At 39.4% G+C, this 23,623-nt stretch overlaps 3 protein-coding genes across 3 annotated transcripts; all 3 read left to right on the top strand.

Moving 5' to 3' along the window:
* Window positions 1–282: 282 nt before the first annotated feature.
* On the top strand, window positions 283–3,719 carry LOC101294078. The gene is made up of 10 exons (XM_004299917.1): window positions 283–407; window positions 487–609; window positions 693–758; window positions 845–1,006; window positions 1,094–1,207; window positions 1,503–1,574; window positions 1,860–1,943; window positions 2,064–2,164; window positions 2,502–2,586; window positions 3,063–3,719. Exons 1-10 carry the CDS (start codon window positions 330–332, stop codon window positions 3,447–3,449), a joined length of 1,272 nt encoding a protein of 423 aa, XP_004299965.1. The 5' UTR covers window positions 283–329; the 3' UTR covers window positions 3,450–3,719.
* Window positions 3,720–11,619: 7,900 nt separating this feature from the next.
* On the top strand, window positions 11,620–12,932 carry LOC101294084. The gene is made up of 4 exons (XM_004301478.1): window positions 11,620–11,706; window positions 11,782–11,971; window positions 12,046–12,185; window positions 12,392–12,932. Exons 1-4 carry the CDS (start codon window positions 11,620–11,622, stop codon window positions 12,458–12,460), a joined length of 486 nt encoding a protein of 161 aa, XP_004301526.1. The 3' UTR covers window positions 12,461–12,932.
* Window positions 12,933–14,503: 1,571 nt separating this feature from the next.
* On the top strand, window positions 14,504–17,682 carry LOC101293795. Its single transcript, XM_004301477.1, has 2 exons — window positions 14,504–15,154; window positions 17,409–17,682. Exons 1-2 carry the CDS (start codon window positions 14,504–14,506, stop codon window positions 17,493–17,495), a joined length of 738 nt encoding a protein of 245 aa, XP_004301525.1. The 3' UTR covers window positions 17,496–17,682.
* Window positions 17,683–23,623: the final 5,941 nt, after the last annotated feature.

The raw sequence follows: 23,623 nt of genomic DNA, 5'->3' as shown, positions 1-23,623 counted from the left end.
GTCGACATTACTTTTAGTTCAGTTGACTCTGTTTTAATTTTAATAAAGGGTAAAATTGTAAATCTGTAGCTGACACATGTCAACAGCATAACAACATGTCCTTAATTGTAAAATTTTGTCCTTATATATGTAAGATAATGTATAAAGGATTTATTTGTACGCTGAAATTTGGTTAGTAATTAAAATGAAGTTTACTATTTAAAGAATTTCAATCAAAAAAACGCTTTTAAAAAAATTAATAAAATTATTTATAAAAAGAAAACAGAGGCATATTCCCTATGCATATCGAGTAGACGCAGTAGCGGTGAGGGATTTTGCTTTTTCGAGTCATGGCAAGCGCCGCAGTTGAGAAAACAGAGGAGGTGCTCCGCAAGGAGATCGATGAGCTCCAACGCCAACAGCGCGAGGTCCGCTATCTCTCTCTCTCACTCTCCATATACCTATGTTGATTTCCTCTCAATTTTTTATTGCTATATATGTCTTCAGATTACGGAACGCCTACGAGACCCTAGGGGACTTCGCAAGGGAGGAGGTGGAGGAGGCTCGGCCGCTGCCGCTCCCCGCAACTTCGCCGCCAATGGCGCTCGCCCGCGAGGCTTCACTCGACCTGTAATAGACCAACTTGCCTTGTTCAATTTCAATTCCATTGCCTGTCAATACTTGTTTTTGATTTGTTTAAATTCGATTTTCAGGCAGATAGGGCTGATGTGGAGGATCAACCTCCTGCGAAACGCCGGCTTTCGTCAGCTGTTGTCAAGGTGAGAGCCGAAAGCCCTAATCTTTACCCTATATGCCAAGCTGAGCGTTGTGTTTAAATTACTGTATATCATGATTTGAATATTAGGTGGAGGATGGAGAGATAGTTGAGAGTGCTGAAGGAGCCAAGGATGCGAAGAAGAAGGATTCAAGCGAGGCGGTGAAAGCTGATCGCAGTGATAGGAGGTTGTCAAATTTGCAACAAGGTAGCTGGTTAAGGAGGGATGGCAATCATGGTGCAGCCAAGAAGGTAACTTGTTGAGTCTCATCTCCCCCTCTGAGTGCTACTGTTGGACTGTAAATCTTGATTGAGTTTTGATGTTTTATGTTTTGTTAGGACTTTGACATTCCGGCAACGGAGCATGTTCCGAGGGTATTGCCAAAGCAAGAAGACCCCAGCGTGGTTAACAGGAACAAAAGAATGCTCGGGCATGTTTTGGGCACTTTAGAGGTATGTTGTACTTAAGGTGTTGGTTTTTATTAGAAGCTCATGATGAACTGGTTTATGTAGCTATGATGCAAACTCTTGTTATATATAGTTTACGACATTTTCATTCTGTTGTCTGTAACTAGGTGATTAATGATATTTTATAGCTTGTTTATATGATTGGGATGTGTTTGCCTATTAATAGTTATGAAGGTTAACTAACTTGCTAAGTAATGAAAAGAAAATGCGTTCATCACAATTTGTCCTGCATTTTTTTATTTTATGTAAAGTCACGTATGCTTATGTGAAATTGTTGCAGAAATTCAGGAAAGAAGATATGCAACTCTCAGGAACAGAGGCTTTCATGCGGAGATCAAACTCTTTACAAAGAGTGAGTGAATATATGATTTTTCCTTTCTTAGTTTTCTACTTTTCTTTAAATATTTAAATGCTATCCTTATTCTAAGTTCCTAAGTACATCCTCTAAGATTTTTTATTGGCTTTGGACCAAATTTTTGGAATATAATTTTGTTGTGCTTTTTGTATGATCATGTCAATTTATGTAAAATTTAGATGAACCTGCATCTCTAGATTTTGAATGCCTAGACATTTGTTTTTCTTTCCATTCTACATTTGATTTCAATTCAATGACGAATCATTGTTTTCTGATATCTAGGCTGAGCAAAGAGCACGTGAAGAAAGTGAAAGACTTCGGATACAAGAGCGAGAACATATTGCGGAAAAGCGGAGAAGAGATCTGGTTTGTCATTACTTACTCAGTATAATTCTTTGACCTCCATTAGTAAAGTCTCAGATGAACTTTCTGTTTGAGGAACAGGGTGATTCTTAGCCTATAATAACTGTATTTATATGTTGTTAGACTCTGCGAGCACGTGTTGCTGCCAAGACTGAAGAAAAGAAATTGGAACTGCTTTTTCTTCAGTGGAGTGATCATCATAAGAAACTTAGCAATTTCATAAGGTACAGGGTTTCCCACTATCAGTTTTTTGGTGTTATCTCTAGTGCCAATTTTATTTGCAGTCTACCATCGTTACAATCAGAAATTTTCATATAGTTTTCTAACTTTCTCTTCCCCCCTTTTTCCAGGTTATTTTTTATTTTGGTCCAAAAAAGTGTCCATATTCACATTTTATTGAGACGAAGATAAGTTTCTATTCATGTGAATAGTATATTGCTGCAACTTGAGGAGTGATCTTTCCTACTTTATTGTGGGTTTTAGGTAGAATTATATTTGAACCTTCCTTTATGATATAAATTTCATCTTTTTAATTTGCCGTGGGATTTGTCCAATTTTCAGGACCAAGGCAGAGCCTCCAATATATTATCTACCCAAGAAACCATCAGATGAGGATGCTACCTTGGCTGAGCAGCAAAAAGAAAAGGTGAGCTCCCTTTGACTTGCATACACATGGATCGTTATAGATATCTTGATATATGGGGTCATTATATCAATATATGCCATCTATGTTTGCTACATTCTCGCATGATACAAGTTATTAATACCTCCTCTGCATCTGTATTTAAATCATCCTCCCTGAGTTTATGGATGCTAGTCCAACCTAGGCCTTGTGGATTTAGCATTAGCCTTTAGGCCTAGTTACTGATACTCATATTAACAAAGCATGGTATATGTGGTAATTTCCGCTTTCCAGTCATTATGGCATATGCCAGGTTCCCTTATCTCACTAACTGATTAGTGGAATCATGTCGGAGTTGAGCCTTGAATTATTGTCTGTTATTTAGTGTGCCAGATATGTATCAAAATTACTCCAATACTGGTTTTTGGTCTTCTTCTTCTTTTTTTTTTTTTTTGTTCGGTCAGAAAGCCTTATTCATCTTATGTAAATTTGGGTATCAGGAGTTCCTAGAATGGAAAGCAGCACGAAGGGAGGAACTGAGTGATTATCAGAAGCAGATTGAGGAGCAGTATCTAGCAAATGTTGAGAAGGAGTTGGAGAGGTGGCAAAATGCAAGGAAAGCAAGGAAAGCCAATAATGATACGATGAACTTACAGGAAACAATGGACAAAGAGTTGGACACACATAGGCTTGAGCATGGTCCCAAGAAAAGAAAGATCCCAGATGGAAGCAACAATGAAGATGAGGATGATGTAGAAGATATCAACGTAGTGGAGGATGACATGATGGATGATGTGTTGGATGTTGATGATAACAGTAGAATGGTTGATGAAACAGCTAAATCAGATGCAGTTAATGCCAGTCCAAATGCGGATAATATTGATTAGTGAGTAATTAAAGCCACTTATCCCACCCTTTCGTCCAGCTGAACTTTACTAGGAATAGAGGAATTACTTGCCATATGTCGGGCAGTTGTCATCTTGGTTTGTTTTATGTCTTTTATGTAATGTGCTTTCTAGAGTTATTTATATCATGTGCTTTAGAGTTATCTTTCTCCCCTTTTCCATGTACGTGTATTACAGTACTTTTGAATGTTAAGTGTTGGTGTTACGAGAAACCAAGTAACAGGTAGTTTGTTTGCCATGGGAATGAAGTCAGATGATAGGTGATGGCTGAGTTTAATGATCAATTTGGACATGTTTTTAGGACTTGCAATAATAAACATCTATGAAGCATAGTAGTTGAAATTACTGTTGAACATTGAAATAACCACACGGCGCAACAAGCCCGAAAGCTACTGTCCCGCCAATGGCGTTGCTCCGGTCTTTTCTGACGACTTTAGGGCTCGATACATAAATTGCAATTCAACATTTAGCATATTAGCATATTATGTTACATAATATGCTAAATGTTGAATTGCGAACATGCTAGCTTGGGAAGTGTTTTATGAACTTTAAAAGGTTGAGCTGCGCATGTAGTTACCAAAAATGTTGTGTGTCAAAGCGTATGTGTATTCTTGTTCATAGAAGCAAGACATTCAAATGGAAAGAAGAAAAAACCTCCCGCTTTTGGAGGGTGAAATTGCTGGATTGTATAGGTCAGAACTGCTGCATATGTTTTCTGAAAGGGAGAATAACAGGGAAGGCTATAAAAGTTGAACTGAATGATTTACCCCTCAAAGTATGACATTTAACGGATAAGTTAATGGCGTGTACAAAATTGATATCGGGATTGATAGTACATGTACCAATAAGCTATTTCAAAAAGTTAAGAAACCTTAATTATCAGTGAAACAAAATTGGTGTACTGTTCTTAAAATTTTCCCTTTCGGGAAAATACTTCAATTGTCCAAGGTCCTTTATCTCAAACTCCGTAGAAATTTTTTTATACAGCCTCCATCTCCTTTGGATCATCCATGTGATAATCATATCATCAACATACACTATCAAAGCAGTAATCTTACCCTGACTATGCTTGTAAACAAGGTGTGATTCAAGTTGCTCTGCCTATACCTGAACATCCATATGGACTTGGAGAATCTTCCAAACAAAGCTCTAGGAGACTACTTCAAACCATACAAAGACTTCTTCAATTAACTTATAAACCTTACCGGCATCGCCAGATCTACTTATGACTCCTCAGCCCTCATGAACATCCTTATGGACTTGGAGAATCTTCCAAACAAAGCTCTAGGAGACTGCTTCAAACCATACAAAGACTTCTTCAATTAACTTATAAACCGTACCGGCATCGCCAGATCTACTTATGACTCCTCAACCCTCATGATTAGTACCGAAATTAGGGCTAAAATTTAACCTCATGGCTATTTTTAGCCATTTGGACCTAAGTTGTTATTTGTAAAAGGAAAATGATTTTTGGCCTTAATAAGGCCTAAGATTTATGACCTTAATCTTAGGTGACATGTTATGATAGACACATCATCAATTAAAAAGATTATGCCATGTCATTCTTAAGCAAAAATACAATCTTATCATTCTAAATCCAATGGCTCTGGCTCTTGATTGTTTTGCCTTTTTATTAAGAAAAAAAAATTGATTTGTCTTTCTTTTATAATTAAAAATATATATATTTGTAGCATTTTCTTTCTATTTTTCTTTTCATCAGTATCATGCTTAGATTGAACGTAAAAAGAAAAACTGAAATTTTAAATAAACTTTTTCTTGAAGCGCTGCTTCTCTCTCTCTAGGTTTCACGACCTAGGGTTTAGAGATCCAGCGAGCAACGAGGGCGGTGACAGAGGAGATCTTTGCGTCGACCCTAGCACAGTCCCTCTTCGGTGGGGAGGCAGGATTCTTGGGTGTCCACGGCGGTGTCGATCGGGATTGAAGAGCGGTTTTGGGTGCATACTTTGATTGGTGTGGGTCAAGTTTGAGCGGCGATGGCAGTGCAGTTCGGTGGAGAGGGCTGTGAATTTGTTGACGGTTAGGCTACTAGTTTAGATTTGGTGCGAGGAGGTGGCAGTTTAGACGGCACCTTATCGGATCCGAGGTAGTGCTTTAGAGGCGACCTCTGTTGTTGTTGACAGGAGAACGAAGGATTTGTTCATCTCTCCTCCTTGAATTGCAGTGGTGTGGTGATGGTGTCGATGGTGTGTTGGCATCGGGGACGTCCGCCGGAGGAGATGGCTGCGGCAGCAGCATGCCTGCAACTTGGGTGCCCATCTTGCTGGGTGCCCTTAGCAGTTGGGCCTTGGCTCTCTTGGGCCTGGGTTCATACTGTTGAGGCTTTTCTTCCTAGGGTTGGGCCTAGTCTGTCATGGTCTTTTCGGGCCAAACGGACTAGGTTGAATGCCTAGGGGTCTCTCGGATCTGCTTCAATTAAGTCAGATGATTCTGACAGTTTCGATTTATTGATCGCAGTGCCTACTTTAGGGTTTATAATATTAAGATGACTTATGTCTTATAAGTTATTTTGCATAGCTCTTATCGTTGCCCTTGCGGATGTGTTATGTTTATGTTGTATTCCTACATTTTGGGTGATCAATAAAATGACTTATCGTCTTTATTCAAAAGAAAAAAAATGCTTAGATTGAATGTAACATATAGTGTGAAAATACATATATTTTACATTTATAATTTGTCTAAGAAAAAACAATTTGTCTAGGAATTTTTTTTACATATATATATATATATAATTCGTCCAAAATAAAGTGTGTGTGTATACATACATATATATATATGTAATCATCCGAAAGAAATTCGATAGAGATTTACCTATTTTTTATTTTATTCTAAAAATTCGATACATAATATAGCTTATATGTAGACAGTTTCTATCCAGAGCGAAGCTTCGCTCTAGAATTAAAATGTGAAGCTCCTTTCTTAGCCATTTTGGATCAATTTACTTAAATCTAATGGACAATAACTAAGGGTAAAAAACCATGTTAACTATTAAGAAAAGGAAAAAGAAAGAAAAAAAACTTAGAAATTAGGAGAAACATTAACTCTCTTTTTTAATTGCAAAAGAATCAATTATCTCCTAACTAGGGTTTCTCATCTCGTCTTCTTCCTCTTCTTCTTCTTCTTTTTCTGTGCTCCATCTTCTCTAACGCTCACGTTCCCCGTCTGATCTTCTAATTCATAGATTTATATGTGATCTTGAATTCAAGAAAGGTAAAATTGAGAAGAACAAATGCATAATTGAATGAATTGAAGACGCTTTCTCTTGTATCAACCAGATCTTCTTCTTTTTCTTTGTGCTCCATCTTCTCTCACGCTCACGTTCCTCTGATCTTCTAATCTATAGATTTTAGATTTATATGTGATCTTGAATTCAAGAAAGTTCAAATTGAGAAGAACAAGTGCATAATTGAATTAATTGAAGATCAAAATATAAAGTCAAACGTTTTCTCTTGTATCAACCAGATTAAGCAATTTAATTGATTACGTGCTGTTCCAATTCATGTTTCCCAATTCATGTTTTTCTTGTAGATGGCAACAGAAACGAAAAGAGCATATTGCGTTTTTTTTTCTTTCTTTTTCCTTTTCTTAATAGTTAACATGGTTTTTTATCCTAATTATGAGAGATTAGTTTTTGTCCATTAGATTTAAGTAAATTGATCCAATGACTAAGAAAGGAGCTTCGCATTTTAATTTCAGAGCGAAACATCGCTCTGGATTGAAACTGTATATATAGATATCACAAAGATAGAAGGAATTTAAGAAATTTACGAAATTGATTTATGGTATAAAAGCCTAATTTGGTATGATTATTAACTTGGTCATTATTATTAATAAATTAACTAAATTTGGTATATACGCATCTATATTAAAAGGGTAAGAAAATATTCTATATTAGTATGTAGCATCCATTAATTATTAAGGTTAAGATTGTATTTTTATCTTTGAATGAAATAACATGATTTATTAAATTGATAATGTGTCTATATGACATGACATGCCACATAGGATTAAAATCATAAATCTTAGGCCTTATTAAGGCCGGCCCTCTAGCACTACCCTTTGTAAAAAGTCGAAACTTTTAGTTCCACGTAAATATAAGTCTACAAATCAATCCAAACCACTCATTCTCAATTAGAATCACCTCGTTGGTGAACTCACTATCCACATACTAGTTCTCCCTACCTTCATTCACCACCTTCACGTTCACGGGTTAGGGAGGGAGAACCCTCACTTAAACTAAAAGATCAAAGTCTAAGTGAGGATTTCTCCCAAAGAATAGGAACATGCATCGTCATGGTGAAAAGGTTTTCGCTCCTAAAGATGTTCTTTTTTTGTGGCTGGTGATTGGCAAGCTTAGTATTCTTGTTGTCACAGTTCCCTTCAGTCCCCTCTTCGTCCACCCTCTTACCTTCCCACTTTAATTTTGTTTGGTCTCCTCCTGCTAGAGGTGGCAAATGGGCTGCAAAGCACAGATACGGCACGAGCACGGCACGTTTAAAAGCGGCCCGGCACGGCCCGGCCCGGTCCAAGCACGTTATTCTAATGGGTCGGGCTGGGTCTAAAAAAATGAGCCTATGGGCCCGGTCCGGCCCAAGCCCGTTATAGGCCCGGCCCGAGCACGATAATTTGAGGCCCACGGCCCGGCCCGCTATAAAATATAATTTTTTTTCCATTTCTAATATGAAGATAACATATTTATAAATAATAAATTTAGTTTTGAGTGTGAACAATAAACTTATATACTAATAATTATTTATTTGAGTTTGAATTTAGATTCCTTTAGACTTGTAAGAAGTTTTTGCCTAAAAATTTATTAATTGTGAACAATAAGTATTTATCACTTATTTCTTTAGTTGTTGACAAAGAAAAAATGATTGATAGATTGTGTGAATTAGTTTTGGTTTGTAATCGTATCATGTATAATTAAAAGTTGAGATTATGAGAGTAGAAGCGGTGGTATAGGACATTCACCTCGACTATTTTTAATTTTCGGCACGAAACGGCCCCGACACGGCCCGTTCATGGGCCCAGGCCGGCTCGGCCCACCACGGTATGGGCTTGGGCCATGGGTCGGGCTGGGCTTTACATTTGAGTAAATGTGCCGGCCCAAGCCTGAGCCCGTTAAGAAGTGGCCCGTCATGGGCTGGCCCAAGCACGGCCCGAAACCCGATTAGATGGGCCGGCCTGTTTGCCACCTCTACCTCCTGCCTAGGTTTGTCTTAATTAGTTAAATTTTGACGGTGCTAATGATTCAAAATCTGGGACGTGTGGTTTTGGTGTTGTTTTCCAGATGACAAAGGTGATATCCAAGCTGCCCTTGTTGTACCCAGGGACGGAAGCACAGCAAAGGCTGTATGGGCTACAGCTCAACCGAAAATTGGGCCAAAAAACCCCTAGGTATATATATATATCACAGCCCAGCCCAGCCCAGCCCAATGAAAAAAAAAAAATTATACCCTTATGTACAGACACTACCAGGACAAGCACTTTAGCCGACGAAAAATTTTTGTCGGCCTGTTAGCTTAATTCGTCGGTTAAGATCTTAGCCGACGAGCCATCGTCGGCTAAGATTTCGTCGGGAAAAGGTCGTCTGTGAAAACTTTAGCCGACGAAAAACATGTCGTCGGTTTTTTTCCCAGACTTTAGCCGACGAAACAATTAAGATATTCGTCGGCTAAAGTCTGCAATAAAAAAATTTTTCCCAGACTATAGTCGACGAAATATAGTATGTTTCGTCGGCTAAACCTTATAAAAAAATTTAAAAAAATAACTGTAGCCGACGAAATATAGTCTGTTTCGTCGGCTAAACCTTATAAAAAATATTTAAAAATAACTATAGCCGACGAAATACGCCATAATTCGTCGGCTAAACCTTATAAAAAAATTTAAAAATACTATAGCCGACGAATAAACCTTTAAATATCGTCGGCTAAAAGTTACTGGTTTTTGAAAAAAAACTGCAGAAACTTTCGACCACCTCCAATCACCACCAAAATTTGACAGAATCTTCCTCTCAACATTTCGAACAACTTTCTAGAAGAAGTCGAAGCCCAATTCTAAGCCTAAACAGGTCAATCGAATCAAAATATAAAAATCCCCAATTTTAAACCCTAAAAACTTCAAATCTTCGATTCTCCTCACACACACCGAATCGAGCTACCAAATTCTAGGGGAATGTAGTACTAATCAAACTCAACTTATCTATATATAGAACTCACCAAATGGTGACCTGAGGAAGGAGAAATTCGATCGACACCGAATCCGAACCGACGGAGTTTTGGAGCTCGATTTATCTCTCACGGTGGCGCCACTCGATGCACCACCTGTCCAACAATGAAGTAGAGACGACGGCGAAGCTTTTGGGACAAGTGTGGCGATCTCCGGTGGCTTGACGGCGGAGCTAGGCCGAGAAAAAAATCTAGCGGGCGAAATAGACTTCTTACCGTCCATCTTCGGTAAAACTCCTATATAAAGAACTTTAGCCGACGAAATTCTTTATTTTCGTTGGCTAAACTCTTTTGAAAATTTTGAAAATTTTGGTTGACCGCTAAAAAATTTTGAAAATTTTTCGACTTTAGCCGACGACTTTTCATATATTTTCGTCGGCTAAAGTCCTTTGAAAATTTTCCTCCAAATTTGGTTTACCGCCCAAAAATTTTTGACCATAGCCGACGACTTTTTTAATATCTCGTCGGCTAAAGTCTATAAATTCACGAAAACGCTCATATCTCCCTCTATATTACGTAGTTTGGTCAAACCTTCCACACGAAAAACTTTCACGTAGATGAGACGCAACCGCCTATATAAAAATTTTGAGACATTTGCCTTCCGACGATAGGGTTCCCCAGAGGGAATAATAACGGTAAATAGGGTTGACCGCTACTATCGGCACCGAGACTTTACCCGATTTACGTGATTTTTGAACCATAGCCGTATTTCACCATTCTGAACACATCTTATTTCACGAGATTTTTGATAATTTTGCTTCCTATATAGAGTTGGTTCACAAAGTTGTATAACCAACTAAACAAGTTTTACAACATTAGTAGACACGTTGTGATTCCGATGACTAAAATTCACAAACCAAAATTCGACCGTCAGATATGATCATTATGACGAAAGATGTCTATGGTAAAAAATTTAACTGGATCCGACAACGTTAAGGACTTGATCGAAACGGTTAACCCTAATCCATCGTCACTTATCACACGAAAACGCTCATATCTCCCTCTATATTACGTGGTTTGGTCAAACCTTCCACACAAAAAACTCTCATGTAGATGAGGCGCAACTGCCCATATAAAAATTTTGAGACATTTACCTTCCGACGATAGGGCTCCCCATAGGGAATAATAACGGTAAATAGTAGACACGTGATTCCGATGACTAAAATTTACAAACCAAAATTCGACCGTCCGATATGATCATTATGACGAAAGATGTCTAATAGGTAAAAAATTCAACTGGATTCAACAACGTTAAGGGCTCGATCGAAAACGGTCAACTCTAATCGGAAATAAGAAAACTACATTTTGAAGCCCTAAACGGACTCGGATGGCCAAAAAGGCCCATACATCATGGCATTAGCGATGAGTTTGACTCGTAGGGCCGTTACGCTTCTGGAAAGGTATCACAATAGTCAATCGGACACCAAAAACCAAATTTGCAGCGTAGTGAATAATAAGGGTAAATTGCATTGACCGCAACTATCGGCACCGAGACTTTACCGGAATACTGTGATTTTTCAATTGTAGACGTATTTCACCATTCTGGTCATATCTTATTTCACGACTTTTTTGCATTTGAAGGTTCTACGTATAGTTTTTTTTTCCCAGATGAGTTGTTGTCTAGATCTATAAATATAAGACACTTTAGCCAACGAAATTATATTTTTCGTCGGCTAAACTTTTAAAAATTTCGTCGGCTAAAATTCACAGATTATAGCCGCGAAAAAATTATTCAGACGACGAAATTTTAATTTCGTCGGCTAAAGTTGACCATAGCCAACGAAAATTTTTAATTAGCCGACGAAGGGAAATTTCGTCCGCTAAAGTCCACTTTAACCGACGAAAAAATAATTCGTCGGCCTGATTTTTTTATTTTCGTCGGCTAAAGTCTTTGTTCTGGTAGTGAGATGGACAAAGCATATTGCTTCCCTAATTCCCTTGCTCATCAGTCAGTCCCTGCTCATCTCCTCCAGTCCTCCATTCGTCGATTGCAGGTAATCAATCCCAAACTTGGATTTAATTGCATCTCTGGCTTGCTTCTTATTTGTTACCCTGATTGATCAATCAAGAGAACTTTGCCGTTGTCGTTGTTTGGGGAAGAGGAGGAGGAGAGAGACGAGCAGGCGAGTCAGGATTTGATCGGGTTGACTGAGAATGAGGGATTTGGGAGAAAGGAGTCGAATTTGAATGTGAAGAAGGGTGGGATTGATGATTTGATATCCAATTTGTATGTTCAGAACGGGTCGGGTCCGAATTCGGGTTCGGGTGGTGGTTTGATTGGGAGGACCGGAGGAGTAATGGGAATAGTGTTGATTTGAAATTTGAGGGTGTAGATATAAATGGGAGCTCGAATTCGAGTGGGGCAAAGTTGAATGAGGAAGAAGGGAATGGGGATTTTGATGAGGAGGATGATGATGGATGGGAATTCAAGGCTGCAGAGCCAGAGCAAAGGGGTGAAAATGAGAATTCAAAGGTGAAGGTGGTTCCTTTTTCGTGTTTTTGATTTATTGTTTATGATCTGCATGTGGTTGCTGATTAGATGAACATTGGAATGATCTTAGGAACAATTTTTGTGAATTTTGTTTGTGTTATGCTGGACATGAAGTGGAGCATTGGAAAAGTTATGATCTTCGCTACTGTTTTTTTATTAATTAAGCTTTATTATTATTTGTTTCACAGGGACAAGGGGTTGTGGAAGTAGCAGAGGTGAGAGCAGAATCAAGTACATTCGTTAACGGAGGAATCTAGGCGGGTATTGTTTATTGTTAGATTACTTTCTTATGAATGTTTTCGTGCATATACGCCATTTTCCAATTTGCTTGAAGAATCTAGCGCCAGTTAGCTAATGTAACAGTTCTATATTTTGTAAGTGTGTTGTGTGAAAATTAGCCCAATCTACTTTCGAATCCTGGTTCCGTCCCTGGCTGTACCTCGTACAATATTATCCCTCCTCGATCGGATAGTTGAAGTGCTTGCCTTGTTATCCTGGCCTCAAGTTTCTCTTCAAGTTGGTTTCCATCATTTGGAAATTGAAGGTGATGCCTCAACTACTGAAGATCTCGGTTGGGAAGGTCACTTCTTGGATGAAATCAAGATCCTAATTAGTTTGCTTTCTTTTTGTCGTCGGTGTTTTGTTCCTCGTCCTTGTCATTTTGTTGCTCCTAGGTTAGCTAACTTTGCTACTTCCCTGTCACAAAATTTCTTCTGGTTTCATCTTGTTCCTAGTTGGCTTACTGAGTCATGTCATGATGGGCATCATCTGTGATGTCTTTGGGATATGATGTTTTGTTTCTCAACATCCCACACCCTCTATATTCTTCGTTTTTCAATGAGTCTTATTTGATATAAAAAAAAAATACTAAAAGCTCAAGTCTAACAAAGTCTAAAAGTTGATGAGGTATACAATTTCAGCACCTCTTGATGATTGTTACCGAGTACATGAATTATTACCATATAGTATTTGTTATACTTATACCAAACAAATAACATATTGTCGGGTTAATATTGTTGAAGTAAAACTTCATAGTTTTTTTTAATGAAAAGAGGTGAGACAATTTTATTCAATAAACACAAGTCATATTACACAGTGACCCGTCGTTGTAGGGTCGTCAAAAAGAGTCACCGCTTAAACGTAATACAACTCACCTATTAAGTGAAGCTTATGGGGGAGTAAACTAATAAAATACCAATAATAAATTTTTTCGCAGCATCCATAGAATACTCGCTGACAACTTTCGATCAATATTCCCAACAGTTCCTCGCAGGTATTGATCACAAGAAAAAAAAAATTGGCATTAAACTAAAAAAAGTCTTGTGTCTCAAACTTTTATCATGAAACCACCTGGATCCTAAAATTTGAACCCAAAACTTTAGAGGCCTAAGTGTTTGTGCTCTAGGACTCACATTAGGACTTAGGCCCAAGTTCAAAGAAAAAACTTGAGCCCAACTTCCTATAGGTCGACCCCAAACAACTACCATGCTTGTGCCGCCACCGTCAATGCCAAACCAGGGTTACCCAACACTTCCACCAAGTGTGTCGCCGCCGCTTCTAACTAGGCTTTTGATGCCCACAAGCCGAACCACACCATCGCACACACACGGTCGACAACAACAAAAGCAGCTTTTCCATTTAGCTTCAAGAAGTTTGGTTCGATAACCAAAAGCTCTTTCCACCAGGAACAAAATCGTCGTAGTTGAAGATCAAAGATTTTCCATCGAGCAAGTGCAACAACACGTTGAACCACCACCAAGAAGGGTTGAGCGATGCCAATGACATGCATCTTCACGGACCTTGGATCCCAAATCTAACCGACATGCCTGTTTTCAGTATGTATTATATATATTAAAATATATAAATATATTAATTAGTTACTATGTTCAAGCCGTTTCGGATCTCAGATTTATTAGATTTGCCATGTCGACGTGTCGCGCAGTGTCGTGTCACCATATCAGCCTGTATGTCCGTGCAATATAGCTCCGCGGACTGCATGTACCTTCTCTTTTGGTAATGAACCTTAATTCTGAAGGAAAATCTTGCCATATTATTCTCTTTACAAAAAGTGATGAACAAAACAAAAANAAAAAAAAGATAATTTCCACCTCATCATCCTCACCATCCGAAGCATCAAACTGTAAATAATGCCCCCGTCCATTATTTGTCTCCTTCCTCCTCTCTCTCTCTCTCTCTCTCTCTCTCTCTCTCTCTTCAATAGCAAGCAAACACTTGCAGAGGCCCACGGAGGAGGAGGAGGAGAGAGGGGAAGTCTCTGTGACTTTCAACCCAAACGGCCAATGGCGTCATCATCGTCGGCCAGACCCACCGCCAACGGAGACCACAGGCCGCGTCCGCCGCCGTCAAACCCCAGCAACAGCAACAGCAACCGCCACCAGCACTACTACCCAACGACGTCGTATCATTCTTCCTCCTCCTCCTCCGCTTCCTTCAAAGGCTGCTGCTGCTGCCTCTTCCTCCTCTTCTCCTTCCTCGCCCTTCTCGTCCTCGCCGTCGTCCTCGTCATCATCCTCGCCGTCAAACCCAAGAAGCCCCAGTTCGATCTCCAACAAGTCGGCGTCCAGTACATGGGCATCAACTCCCCCGACCCGAACCCGAACCCGACTTCGGCCTCCCTCTCCCTCAACATCCGCATGCTCTTCTCCGCCGAGAACCCCAACAAGGTCGGAATCAAGTACGGCGAGTCCAGGTTCACTGTCATGTACCGCGGCATCCCATTGGGCAAGGCCTCCGTCCCCGGCTTCTTCCAGCAGGCCCACAGCGTCAGGGAGGTCGTCGCAACCATCGCCGTCGATCGCGCCAATCTCATTCAGGCCGACGCCGCCGATTTAATCCGCGACGCTTCTCTCAACGACCGGGTCGAGCTCCGGGTCCTGGGTGACGTCGGCGCCAAGATCCGCGTCTTGAACATCGACTCTCCTGGCGTTCAGGTCAGTCCCTCCTCACCATTTTTGTCATTTATCTGAACCAAATTTTCCGGTTTCCGTTTTCAGTATCCTGTTTTGGTTCTGTTTGCGGGTTTTTGGGTTTTTCGTACTTTGCTTTTGTGCGTATTAGAATTGAGGAGGTTGCCGCCGGAGAAGGGCTCACTGAAAATGGGAAGCCCACCACCACCACCTTCTGTCACACTCACTCTGCTTTCACTTTTTTTTTTTCTCCCTAGAATTAAATTAATCGATTAATACAACTATTTTTTTCCTTTTTTGGGCTAAATTTGCAATGCGGCATTTCGGTATCTTCATTATTTTTGTTTGGTAAATTGGTAATAATGGTATATAAAAGAGGAGGATGAACCCAGATACGTGTTTTGTTTTTCCAATTTTGTTTTTGTATCAATGCTCTTCAATTTCTCTGCATTCTATTTGCTTCATTTTCCATGGTTTTGCTCTCAAATTTTTCAGAACTTCTCTCTGCATGTGATTTAGTTTCTGGGTCATGGTGTGTTTGGGTGGAAAATGGAAAAGCATGTTTGAAAAGGTATGGAGAAATGGCATTAAAGCTTGGTCTTTGCTTTTGTTGATGATGATGATAATGAGCAGAAGGGGTTGTGGTAATTGCTTTGTTTTTACGCCCTCTTTTTAGAGACGCACCAATAACCTCGTAGCTACATGCCAATATGCCATGACCCTTTTCTTCTCTAGGGTCATCACACACACAATCACATGCTGGAATTACCAGTTTGCCCATAGTGGTGGTTGATTGCAAGATTTAGGCGTGCCGTTGGGGTTCTAGATTCGAGTCGAGTGAAGGCATGTTGCTGGATATTTGGGTCTGTGTCCACATTTGTGACATTTCTTCCCATTTCTTACTGGGTTACTGTGATTTTTCTGTGCGTGAATGGACAAAAAAAAATTGTGTGAAATGGGTAAAGTAAGATGTGGGTACAAAAAAATATATGTGGGTCCCACCGGGAGCCGCTGGATATAAAATCCAGACTCCAGAGTGCTACTGCTAACCACTAGTTTATATGCATTATTATTTTGTTTTTGCTTTTATTATAGTGGGAACATTAGTATTATTATTTCTGCTGTTGAGCTTCAAAAATTCTTCTTCCATGGCATGGATGTCTGCTTCTGTTTCTTTTCTGCTTTTATTTTTTATTTTTTATTTTTTGTTTGGAGCACATAGGTACACATACAATAATTCTTACATACATAATTGCAGTTCCCAAACTGTGACAGACTTTCTATGGTAATTTAACATAAACATTTGGGTGTATACCCTTACATTGGAACATGTTTCCTTATCTCTAGGTAAAAGTAGTAGTTATTCATTAAACCAAGTGATCCTTAGGGTTTGATCCTTAGCTAGCGTCTACATTCTTAAACACCCAATATGAATTGTTTTTTTTTTTTTTTTTTCTTATTTGATCAGAGAATATGAAATTTGATTACCAACAATTTGGAGTGATAATAGGGAGAAGGAAATCAAATAGTGAGAATAAGGGGGAGCAGAATTAGATAAAATGAGAGGGGATTGAAGTGTGAAGAACAAGAAAAGAAGGAGAAGAATATGAAAGGGAACAGAGAGTGGCAGTGATACGGCTGTGACTGTGACTAATTTGGCCTTTCTGGGTGGTAAAAAGCCTTGTGGCCCCGCCATGTGACTATTACATCTGTTGTGGCCCTCATGTGGCCCCCATATGGCCGGCCTACTTTAGCGGTGATGACCATGAGCTCCAGATTTAAAATTATGAATTACTCCCCCTTTCCAATTTCCTTCTATATTATTTTATCTTTGTCAATTTGCTTGCCTTTGCTCTGGTATCACATGCCTTTGCACTGGCATGCCCTTTGCACTGGCATGCATTGCATTTGCAAGCTTGGGCTTGAAGAAATCTTGCTAGCTTTCTTGCTGCTCCAAAGCTGAGTAACCCTGAGTTCATATTATTATTAGGGCTGTAGATAAGTCTGGTTACCGGGTTTAGATCATGGTGTTTGGGTAAGTTTATCGGATTGCCAACCTGTTCATAACGAGTAGGAGAGGACTGCCTTTTAGAGTTTTAGTTGGACTCCACTAGTGCATTTGGTGGAGCATGTTGGTTCGTTCATGCTGATATTGGCTTCTACCCAGTACCCTTCTCCTTTATGATTGTTTTCTTGTCTCTTTTTTCTTTGTTTGTGATGTGCTTTTGTAATTTTCTTTGCCTAATCAGTAGCTAAAAGTCTTTGTGTTGATGGGCAGGTTTCCGTGGATTGTGCGATCGTTATAAGTCCAAGGAAGCAGTCTCTCACTTACAAGCAGTGTGGATTTGATGGATTGAGTGTTTAGCCTCATTCACCTAACAGTAACAAGTCCTCACTCTCTGGGGTTTTTTTTTCTCTTTTCTTTCTTTTAATTTTAACTCTTCAAATTGGGAAGAGAACTGAAAGGTAAAAAGCAGGGGAGTAAAACACTAATAGTTTTAACAGCAAAGAGGAAAAGGAAGGAGAAGAAGATTCGCAAATTGGAAAATTCCAAAATCCTTGCTCCCAACATTTTGTCCAACTCTTACTTTTAGAGTTTTAGGTTCGATATTGGTTTTGTTTCCTGCCCAATTTTCGTCAATTGTTCATCTTCGAGGGTACCAAAGCTGCTAACTGCGTGTAAAGTGTAAAAACTCGCATTTGTGCATTCCCCATGCCCCATTGGCCAGTTCTCTCTCTTTTCTTTTTGTATTTTCTTGCAATGCACCAATATCTGTGACTATCCAAATGTGGGCTTGCACAGCAATGCTTTTGGAAATTTTAAGGAAAAGGGTATCTGTCTCTAGACAGTATGGCTTTCATTGGTAGCGCGCGCTGCAGTTCAAGTCCTGCAAATTGGAGCTGCTTGTTTGAAAAGCACAAAAAAGTAAATACGAGATAAAATCGAAAGGGTAAGTACTAGATATTAGCATTCTTATATTTCATTGTGCTTGTCATCCCATGTAAAACGAAAGACAAAGTCCATCTTTTGAATGGTCTCAACGCCCCTATGAGGTAGTGATGAGTTTTACGTGCAGCACGCGCTCTAAGTCAGACCTGCGAAAATTAGCCACAACTTGAGCGGTACCACCTTACGTATCATCTATTGGCATCCCTCTGTCCTACGACTGTCTGAAAAGGAACTGTAGTGATCCTGAATATGAATCCTATAGTGATAGATAGAATCCCCATAAAAATACTACTAGATCTATCGACCTATCGTATGTATCGACTTGGCTTCGTCCAGAACCAAGGGGGCATACTGCGGGAAACAATATGGATGGGACGAGCCGTTTGCATACAACAGTCATTTCAAACATCATTGAAGGAGAATCTAGGCTACTTATGGAATGTCTCAACGGAAGACCTCCGATTCTTTGGAGAATCAAAGTCTTGGTGAATGATGTTTTCTACTTGGCTGCTCAACTGGATCCGGTAGTTTTCCTTCACATATACAGGGAAGCCAACATCATGGCTGATCGGCTGACAGACTACAAAATCATGCACTCGCAACCTTCAATTTTGTTTCATTGTTTTCTCTTGTTGTGCTTGCAACGTTCCATTTTGATCAGCTAGGAAGGGGAGTAGAGGTTTATGTTGTTGTTTTCTTTCTGTTAATATTTTACGTACCATTGTAGTGTTGTCCATAATGTCACAATTGTTGATTATGTAGAAAAATGTCTGACACCGATGTCTTGGAGGCCTATCCTAATATGCAAAACAAAAACAATAGTTAAAGGATAAAGCTAAAACTTTAAAGCACGTACCACAACAAAAAGGAAAGTAAGCATCCACACTTTATGAAAACTTAACGGTTTAATTATGTAAATTTAACGCTTTACTTACGTGTCATCCATTTGGAGGCATCCTCATCAAGATCATTCATCTCCTCCATGTCTTTAAGATAGTAAGACATTGTAGTATCCTTGGTGTTGGGGTAGAAATTGAGGATCTAGGAGCTTACCGTTGTTGGGCTTGATGATATGATCTTCCCCTTTGAGGTTGCAAGACTAGGCCCAAAGTCTTCCTAGGATAGACTTTGTTGTGCTGGAGAGGCTCCGAGCATGCAATATCAATACTGAAAGGTCTTAGTAGTACGCCTCTGTGGGAGCTAGGATTATGCAAGCGTAACAAAATGCATGCTCATCATGAAAACAAGGTTTAATGCGGGTGAGGGATTGTAGAGTATGGTGGTGGTGCTTAGAGGCGTTTGGAGGTGTTTAGAGGGATGGATATGGTGGTGGTGACCTAGGGTTGGTTGTGCATGAAGAGCTTGATAGTGGTTTTGCATGTAGGTGTTGTGATGAAGACCGAGGGTAAAAAAAATGGCTCGTGACTCCCTATTTTAGCAAAGGTCAGGGCTCTCCTTCTTACTGCCATTATTTAAGTTCTTAAACTAAAAAATGTAAGGACAGGGCATTGATTCATAATTACTCTTTTTTTTTCTCTGTCATGACTCTCTTGGGACCAATGATCTCGATCTCTTACCAATCTATTCTTGGCTAAGGGTTCATGATGAAACATGGCCTTATGTTTGCCTTCAGCTTACAAGGTGATTGGTGTGGAAGCAAGGGTTCATGTTTGAGGTGACTCGTGATGCCAGTGCTCTATGTCTAGGTTTGAGGTATTTGTTACAAGCATGTGTGCGGGAAACTCAAATTTAAATTTGGTCCTTGACTCCCAAGACGTTTTTGACACTTGACATTTAACATCAATAGGCCTTGCGAAATCATGTATCATTCCACACCACAACCTACTAACAAGCCCTATTTGGTCTAGTGTCTTGGGTCCACGTTGCTAGTCGGCCGTGTGGCTTGTTGTGATAGACGGGTTAGGATATATCATCAAGGATGCTTGTGCGCGACTTTGCTTGGCATGTGGCAGTGTGTGGGTGAAGTTAGCGAGCACGTGGTAGTTGAAGCGTGTCAATGAGAAACCACGTGCTAGATAGAGGGAGTGTGCTTGGGCATGAACAAGCATGGCCTGGCCAGACTCCCAAGTGGGCTTTGTGTAACTTTATCTACGAAGGGGCTTCGCCCGTAATACATCCCTTTACTTACTATTAAGCATGACATGGAATGACATGACGTGGCTTGCCTCCCTTAGATTTTGAATATGGACCTTGTCATAGTCTGTGAACGATGAAGAGTTGGTACTCTAAGCCTTACTTATTGATCTAATGGGTCTCAAATCAGATGGAGGTCCAATATTTGACCCTCGAGCTCTTCACAAAATTAAGTTACATTGCAGGTATCAACACTTGACACACTTCCACATCTGATCCTTCAAACTTTTCCAAGCAAAAGTTTTGTGAAGTTGATTCATGTATGCATTACACAAAACCTAATTTCGGCACTTGGCACAACCACTTGACAAGCAATAATGAGGTCTTTCTGCTTGTCACTAATAAAACCCCCCCCATCCTACTCTATCTACCTTTATATCTAAGTCCTTGTAATGAAGTTCCAAGAACAAGATCCATGAATTCTTATTCTCATTTTCCATCATAGCATATGTAATAACCCAGCTGCAGCATCCACACCAATAGCAGTAAAAAGCTTGCCTTCAAATGGACTCTTCAAAAATGCAATATTTCCTATCACGCTTCTACAACCAAATTTCATTTCATTCTTCAAGGCTCCTAAGCATATATATAATTATATACATCATTTTGAATAGTGGATTCTTATTACTGCTATTGAAATCATACCTTATATCCACTGTAGTATCAGGATCAACTCTCTTCAACTCATTGTCATAGTCTTTTTACCTTACAAACTTATCTCATTTGGAATCCTCAACCTCTAACAAAGCCACCACCTTAACCTTATAAGCCATCTGCTTACAAACTCTTGCCCTAATCTCACTTGACATTGTCTTGGCTAATGATTCTACAATTGTCATAGAAAACATTGTTATGGTTTAAAACTAAGTATGAAAAACACAAATATAAATCTGGCATAAGAAAACAAAAAACAAAAAACATAGTACCTTGTTTCTAATCCTCAGATTGGGGGCAATCCGATCCTTGAAGTTCCTCACTAGAAGTTTCACCCTCACCATGTTATTGTTAAATGTTCTGGTGCATGTGTGTTTAGGAATCCAATTCTTGATCTTTAGATCAAATATCTTTATGTTGCATTTTAGAAGCAAACAACAGAAAAGGGCAATTATCTTGCTTGCATACAACCTTTAGTTTGACCTTATCATTCTTCATAAGTTGATACTTCAGCCCCCTTATAAAGCCATCAGTCTATCAGGATCCCTTCATATCTCGGCATTACCAACATCATATCCAACTAGAACCTTGTTCTGACCATGTCAGTTTTAGGGTTGAACATGTCAGTTTGTAGGGTTAAAGTACAACCCTTGTTCTTGCCTCGCACCATCAGAGTTCACAAAGTACTTGGGTGGTTCTTCATCATAATCTACTCTTCTAAACGTATCCTCATTGTCAAAAATAAAAAATAAAAAATCCATCCTCTTCATGCTGTAGATTTTCTCCATTTCTTGATCCAACATAACCATTGAGAAGTGATCTTATGCGTTGCGCTTCTTCTTCCACAGTATCATCAACAATATAATTATCCTCATCATCTATGTACTTGTCATAGTCCTCATCGTCTGGTAGAGACTTGTAAGCAGAATCCTCACTATGTGAAGGTTCGTCATCATAACCTTCTTCATCTTCATAACTCACTTCTTCTTGCCTCTAACCACCATAGAACTGCAAAAAAACCAAAGAATCCAAATCATTAATGTCTTGTAGATTCCCAGCCATATTTTACATCAAATTACCCTTCTCCTCACCACTTGACCCAAAACCACTAGATGACTGCCCAACATTATTTGAACCTTGCCAACCGAGCTAAACTACCTTTTTACGTGGCTTAGAAACCTCAAGCAACTTTTGCTTTCCTTTGTCCTTATTATTTTACCCACAGTAGTGCTACATTGAGTAGGCACACCCTCTTTTGGTTCTTTTATCACCACTCCCTTGTTAGGTCTAGCCTCTTATATCTCTTCTATCAAAACATTGCTTAGTTGACTGAAAAACAAGCCTTCAAAGTCATCTTCATCTTCTAGTTCCTAGTGGTCGATGTAGAGAATTATCAATCTCACAACGGGTAAAGAGTTCCACACCACCAGGACATCCCAGTCAAACTACAGCTTCATTAAACGCCCTCTTCATCATCAACTCTATACCAATAATAAATTTGTTGGTGAGCATAACCTAGATTAATCTGCTTCTCTATACTATCTACTTGAACAAGAGACATCCTACCTTTGTCCATGTTTTAAAGTTGGTGATGAAGATAGTATTTAAAACATGGTCGAGAAGATAAACTGAATTTGATAAAAAAAACGTACTATCAGAAGACATCCTACCTTGAGTTTGATTGAGAAGATAAACTGAATTTGATCAAAAAAAATTTAAACGAAACGAGATGGTCGGTCTGCCTAGTCGAGACATGGTAAGAGCATCTCCAATGAGGAGGTTAAATTTTTTTGTCAAATTTCAAATTTGACTGCTTATATGGAATTTGACCTTCTGCAAAATTTTCTCTCCAACCAACCGGTCAAAAGTTTGATAAATAGTTTTATTAAAACACCCCCACTAACTCTATCCTTATCTCCTCCTCTCACACTTTTCTTCTCTTCTCCGATCACAACAGCCTATTTCTTTCAGTTTCCGGTTTATCTCTTATCATGTAACTGCAAGTCTCTGATCCTCCATAGATAAGGCAGCCAAGAAGCTCGAGAACAAAGACCGAATCTTCATACCGGGTGTAGGTATGTTTGATCAAGCAATTTGGAATTAATTACCTCCTCATTCACTGACTGCAATTTGATCATTTTACCAGCAATCCTCTTCTTCCCTCGAACCTGATCTGCTTTTCCTCTTCTTGATCTTCAAATAACAATCTGATGCTTTAGGTATTGATGCTATTGGTTTTTCTATATCTAAATTGGGTTTTCTATATCTAAATTGGTTTTTCTATATCTAAATTGATGCTATTGGTTTTTCTATATCTAAAACCCTAAACCCTAAACCCTAAAGTCTGATTTGGGTTTTTTTGAAAGAAAGAAAGAGAGATAGACGAGAATGAAAGAGGAGAGAAGAGAGAGAAATCAATAAAAAAAGAAATGACTACATGCTCAGCCTGGGTCAAATTTGACCTGATGAATCAAAATTGTCATCCACGTGGAATTGACATCTTTGTTGGAGTTGGTTGAAAGTTGTCAATTGTTGTTGTTGGAGCTTCCACCATGGATTTGACTCCATGGTTGGAGTTGCTCTAAGAGCAAGTCCACCCTTACCCCAAAAGCAAGACCCAGGCCTTCGCCAAGTCAAACGAAGACCCAGCCAAAAAAACCCTCCTTCCACCTTTGAAAATTCTTTAACCTGGGCATTCGTTGGGTCTTCGCCTGGGTCAGACCTATGACCCAGGC

This window comes from Fragaria vesca, linkage group LG5, assembly GCF_000184155.1.
Source record: "Fragaria vesca subsp. vesca linkage group LG5, FraVesHawaii_1.0, whole genome shotgun sequence".
Lineage (NCBI taxonomy): Eukaryota > Viridiplantae > Streptophyta > Magnoliopsida > Rosales > Rosaceae > Fragaria > Fragaria vesca.
The sequence above is the reverse complement of the archived record's forward strand: the minus strand, read 5'-3'. Positions and strand labels throughout refer to the sequence as shown.

Bases quoted from the DNA above. Each gene is read 5' to 3' on its own strand.
- LOC101293795 (XM_004301477.1), top strand. From the start codon at position 14,504: ATGGCGTCATCATCGTCGGCCAGACCCACCGCCAACGGAGACCACAGG. The intron at 15,155-17,408 runs GTCAGTCCCTCC...GTTGATGGGCAG, and splicing joins TCGACTCTCCTGGCGTTCAG to GTTTCCGTGGATTGTGCGAT.
- LOC101294078 (XM_004299917.1), top strand. From the start codon at position 330: ATGGCAAGCGCCGCAGTTGAGAAAACAGAGGAGGTGCTCCGCAAGGAG. The intron at 408-486 runs GTCCGCTATCTC...ATATGTCTTCAG, and splicing joins TCCAACGCCAACAGCGCGAG to ATTACGGAACGCCTACGAGA. The intron at 610-692 runs GTAATAGACCAA...TTCGATTTTCAG, and splicing joins CGCGAGGCTTCACTCGACCT to GCAGATAGGGCTGATGTGGA.
- LOC101294084 (XM_004301478.1), top strand. From the start codon at position 11,620: ATGGACAAAGCATATTGCTTCCCTAATTCCCTTGCTCATCAGTCAGTC. The intron at 11,707-11,781 runs GTAATCAATCCC...TGATCAATCAAG, and splicing joins CCTCCATTCGTCGATTGCAG to AGAACTTTGCCGTTGTCGTT. The intron at 12,186-12,391 runs GTGAAGGTGGTT...TTTGTTTCACAG, and splicing joins GTGAAAATGAGAATTCAAAG to GGACAAGGGGTTGTGGAAGT.